This window comes from Galeopterus variegatus, unplaced genomic scaffold, assembly GCF_000696425.1.
Source record: "Galeopterus variegatus unplaced genomic scaffold, G_variegatus-3.0.2 Scaffold218, whole genome shotgun sequence".
NCBI lineage: Eukaryota > Metazoa > Chordata > Mammalia > Dermoptera > Cynocephalidae > Galeopterus > Galeopterus variegatus.
This window is the reverse complement of record NW_007726329.1, coordinates 672,197-677,383: the sequence shown is the minus strand read 5'-3', so window position 1 is coordinate 677,383 and position 5,187 is coordinate 672,197. Positions and strand designations below refer to the sequence as shown.

At 59.6% G+C, this 5,187-nt stretch overlaps 1 protein-coding gene across 1 annotated transcript in view; it reads right to left on the bottom strand.

Moving 5' to 3' along the window:
• PKN1 (protein kinase N1) overlaps positions 1 to 5,125 on the bottom strand; it is a 31,120-nt gene extending 25,995 nt beyond the window's left edge. Inside the window, exons 1-2 of the mRNA XM_008566029.1 lie at positions 5,049 to 5,125; positions 99 to 402 (exon numbers count right to left, since the gene is read on the bottom strand). Of these exons, the coding sequence (XP_008564251.1) occupies positions 99 to 402; positions 5,049 to 5,054 (310 nt within the window). The 5' untranslated portion in view covers positions 5,055 to 5,125. The remainder of the gene's footprint in view (positions 1 to 98; positions 403 to 5,048) is intronic.
• Positions 5,126 to 5,187: the final 62 nt, after the last annotated feature.

The following is a 5,187-nucleotide window of genomic DNA, read 5'->3' as shown; positions in this document are numbered from 1 at the left end:
GGTCAGTGGAGAGGAAGGTGGCCTGGCTCTGGAGACTGTGGCTGAGCCCCCGGGCAGTGGAACCCCTGGCATCCTGCACCCCCAGGTCCCTGGCTCACCACGGGCAGCAGCTGCAGGGGCAGGCAGCACCACGTGGGCGTGCAGTTCCTGCAGCTGCTGATGGAGCAGGTCAAGGCGGCGCGAGGAGCCACGCAGCAACAGCTCCACGGGGCCCAGGCTGCGGCCCAGGTCGGTGGTGGCGCGTCGCAGGTTCTCAGCACCCTCCTTCAGCTTCAGCTCCTTCCGGATTTCCCGCCGTAGCCGCTCTCGCTCCAGCTCCAGCTGCTGCTGCACCCCAGGGGCCGCCAGGTCCGCCCCCGCCAGGCCCAGCTGCTCCAGTAAGGACCAGCCGCGTGGCTCACTCTGCAGGGGATGGAATGGGGTCAGTAGAGCCAGGAGGAATCTGGGGTGCAGACTCACACAGCCAGCCTGGCCAAGTCTCCACCAGGGCTGGAACTCCCAAGACAGGGCCTGCTCCACCTCCTCTGATCCCTGCAACTGGGAGGTGCGACAGGCCTTCCTTGCTTCCTGACTCTCCCAAACTGGGGTGTCCCAAGGGCCTTCCTCCTTCTCTGCCCCCTCATACTAGGAGACCCCACAGATTCAGCCCTGTCTCTTTTTGTCTGTCCCTTATGCAGCAGGATTCTGGAGGGCAGACCCTGTTGCTCCCCCATGATGCCTCCTCAAACTAGGGCACCCCAAGGGAAGATTTCTTTCCTCTGCTGACCCCCTAAATTAGAGAGTCCTGAGGATAGGCCCCATCTTCCCTCTGCTGTTCCCCAAACTAAGGGTTCCCAAGGGCAGACCCCATCTTCCCCATCTTGTTCCCTAAACTAGGGGTTCCTGAGAGCAGGCCCTGTCTTCCCTTTCTGTTCCCCAAAACCAGGGGGTCCTGAGAGGAGACCCCATCTTCCTTCTTCCTATCTTCTACAACTGGGACTCTAAAGAACAGGGTCCCGTCTCCTTCTTCTATCTCCCCAATCTGGGAGCCCCAAAGGGCCCCAGATATGTTCATCCTCCAAACAGAGAACTCTGTGGCCACCACCCCATCTCTTCTCCCCAGTTTCAAACCAAAAGCCAGCCAAAGGAGGGCCTTTGGCCTGTGTCGCTTGAGGTCCCCTTCCGCCTGTCCCCCAATGACCCCAGCCCCCACCTCCTGCTCCTGCTCCAAAGGGGGATCAGCCTCCGCCATCCTGGGTCCTGGTTGAGGGCCCCGCCCTCTTCCTGAACCTCAAGCCCTGCCAGGGCCCCGGGGCTGCCACTTCCTCTTTCCTGTAAGCTCCCAGCACCCCCTGCGCAGGCCCAGCTCTGGGGCATTAGGGGACCTTCCCCTCAGCATGCACTACAGGGCGGAGACCAAGGGGCAACCCAGGGACAGCACTCACTCCCTGTCTGGAGAGGATGCCCAAGGCGTACACAGTATGTACACTCACATGGCTGTAGTGTGTACATGGCGCACTGGCTCTCATGAGGGTACACAGTTCATATACCTACAGGCATGTGCGTGGAACACATGCTCGCAAGTGCGTACACTCCAACACCTACGGGTATGTGCACGGAACACAGGATCACATGTGTACCCACACTTCCACGCCTGCAGGTGTGTGCACAGAACACAGGCTCACAACTGTGTACATAATCCTAGGCCTGCAGGTATGTACCAAGAACATGGGCTCACATGTATGCACACTCCCACACGTGTGTGTGCACGGAACACGGGCTCACAAGTGTGTACACTCCTGGGCCTGCAGATATGGAACAGGGGCTCAAACAAGTGTGCACACTCCCATACCTCCAGGGGTGTGCTTTGAACACAGGCTTACAGGCGTGCACACTCCCATGCCTACCTGCACGTACACTTACATACAAACACCCATGAGTGCTTCTCTGGGTCACTCCAGAACACATACAATACATACTCCCACCTGCCTAAATGGACACAGCCCAGGTGCTCACACATGTGTGCATGCTCACACACATGTGCACACTGCCCGAGGTCCCTGCAACATGCCCATGCTCCCACCGGCCTCCAGCCCTGCTAGTACCTGCCTGTGTCCCTGCAGCCAGACCCACCCCGTCCCTGACTTCCCTTTCAGGGTCAGAACAGCTAGTTCTGCAGAGGCGAGGCCCCCTTCCTGTAGACAGCCCGTCCCAACTTCCTGCTTCCTCTCAGTCCAGTCGTCCACTACTGCTGACCGCAGGTTGGAGGCCTAGGGTCCTGGCCAGCCCAGCAGCACCTCCCTGAGGCCACCACCATGAGGAGATGGCACTGAGAGGCTGGGACAAGAATGTCCCACAAAGCAGCAGCCTGCAAACTGCTTCCTGAGCACACACTAATGCTCAAGTACATCTATTAGTAACAGTAGTTACGACAAACGTCACCCAGGTCACCTAATGCAACTCCACAACACGGGCACTGTTATCACCCCATCTTCAAGATGAGGACACTGAGGCCTAGGGCAATGACATAACTTGCCTCAAGGTCCCACAGCTATCAGGAGGCAGGGTAGATAAAAGAATGCCCAGAATCTGAATGCTGTCCAGGAAGTACCCCGAGTGCTTTACTCCTCAGCTGTGAGAATCCATTTCACAGATGAAGATAGTCACCCTTGGCTCCTGGTCGATCTCGGGGGGTGGCTGTCCCCAGGGAGGATTACCGCAGGCCAAGAGGTGCTTTACTCCTCAGCTGTGAGAATCCATTTCACAGATGAAGATAGTCATCCTTGGCTCCTGGTCGATCTCGGGGGGTGGCTGTCCCCAGGGAGGATTACCGCAGGCCAAGAGCATTATTCCCATAATCCTACCAACCCCTCACTATACACCAGAGTAGCTACCATTATTCTCCCCATTTTACAGGTGAAGAAACTGGGGCTCAGAGAAGTGACAGCAGTAATTCTCAATGGAGAGAGGATTTTGTCTGCACTTCTAGGGGCAAGTGACAATGTGGAGACATTTGTGGTTGTTATGATTAGAGGTGGGGAGGTGGCATCTATCAGATTGAGGCCAGGGATGCTGCTCAACATCCTACAAGGTACAGGAAGGCCCCCACCACAGACAGTGATCCAGCCCGGATGTCCATAGTGCTGAGGCTGAGAAGCCCTGGGTTAAGCACACGGATTCACACCCTGCGCTGCCCACCATGATGCTCACCAGTAACGATTTAACAGCAGCCCTACCTGCCAAGCACTGACCCCATCTCCATCTCTCTCCCCATCTCTCTCCCCCATGAACACCCTTAGTCCCACTTTTCCCATGGCAGAACTGAAGCTCAGAGAGGCGAAGGCACTTGGCCCAGGGCACACAGTGAGGACATGACAGCGCTGGAATTGAAACCCAGGCTCACCTAATACCATCCTGGCCCAACCAGGTCCCCCCATCCTTGCCACCCCGCTGTCAGCCCACCCCATCCCCAGCAGGCAGAGCAGGGATACAGCCAGGAGCAGGATCAGCTCAAATGGGGGAAGTAAGTCCAGCAGAGAGGAGGAGCACCCTCCCACAGCCCCACCTCCAGCAGCTGAGTCCTGAGAATATGTAAAGCAGGGAGGGAGGGAGGCTGGGCCTCCTGGGTCCTCCTCCCTTGGGTGACTCACTTCTACGCAGGGGTGAGGGGTCACCTGAGGGCCAGCAAGGCAAACCCAGGAATCAGGGGCCTGGCCTGGCCTTGGAAAATCACTACTCCACCACCTCCCATAATGGAGCAGGAGACCCCAGACCCAGAGCACCAACCTCCCAGAATCCCCCTCTTCCGAGAGTGGCCAGGGACCCAGACCCCCACATCCGGAGATTTCAATGCCTTGGGTGTTTCCGGAATCTGGACAGGACATCCGTTTGCCGGACACAGAACAGACAAGCACACATTGGGACAGACAGAGGGACAGGGGGCAGGCCCAAGCAGCCACGAGAAAGGGATGACCAGGAGTGGGGAAGAGTGGGCAAGAGATGAGAAGGGGGACCAGGGCATGGGTCCAGCCTCATTCCAGGAATCACAGCCTGTCTGGGTCATATGTGGTGCCAAGAGCATGCATGCACCAGGGGATTCCTACACAACCCTCCCTGGGCCGGGAGTAGAGGCAGGGACCCCGGCCCTTCCCAGCCCCAAGGTCTGACCTTGTGTGATCGGCAACACCAGATACGCCCAGCTCCTCGACAAGGCTGGCAGGCCATCAGCAGGACTGGGGGGACACAGGGGGTCACAGGGAAGACACAAGGGACAGGGGCAGGTGCAGAAGGAGATGAGAACCCAGGTACACAGCAACCATAGGACAACAGACTGGATAGTGAGGCGACAATGGGGGTACCACAGGAACAAACATGTCTCAGATTTGGGTCACTGAACCAAAGAAGGTAGGTCACCCTGGTCCTCCTTGTCACAGATGGGGAAGGTGAGTCCAGGGCAGTGATGCCCACAAGGTGGCACAGGGAGAAACTGGCTGGGAGGCAGGCTTGTGCCAGTCACGTGTGTGTGTGTGGGGGGGTGACCCAGCCCTGCCACTGATGCATATAGGTAGGATTCTAGGTATAGGAGCATCCCCAGCCTGTTTACCCGGAAACTCCACACCTGGGATAAGGTTCCACCTGGCAGCCGGGGGTGGGGGGTGGGGGGGTGAGAGTGGGGGTCCCCTGTCTCCCGATCTAATGAGGTGACTCGGGCACTTCCGCCAACAGGTGCCAATCTGGGTGGCGTCCGGACCATCGTAAAGCTGTCTGGAGTTGGGGTTGGCTAGAGCTTTGTTGTGCGGGGGAGGGGCACGGGCCGGGCGGCCTCCTCCTCTCCCGAGGCACCGCGCCAGGCACCTGCCCTAGGTGGAGCGGCACCTGCCAGGAACCGACCGCTGGAGAGAGGGGGATGAGTGCGGGGGGCGGGGGGGCTCGAGAGGCACCGGGACGCACCGCCAGCCACAGACACCCGAAGTCGCGCTTCCGCCGCACCCCCTCTAATTCTCAGAGACGGCCGAGTTTGGGGGTGCGGCGGGGGGCCTCCGGGACCGGCCCCCCCAGTCCATCCGTACCTCCATCTGCTGAGAAGGGGGCCGTGCTGGCTCCACGGTCCCGGCTCACAGAGGGGGCGCCGGATGCCCAGGAAGCCCCCGCCCTCGCCGCCTGGGTCCGGGGAGCTCCGGCAGCGCGCGGGCTGGGGTCCCCGGCGCC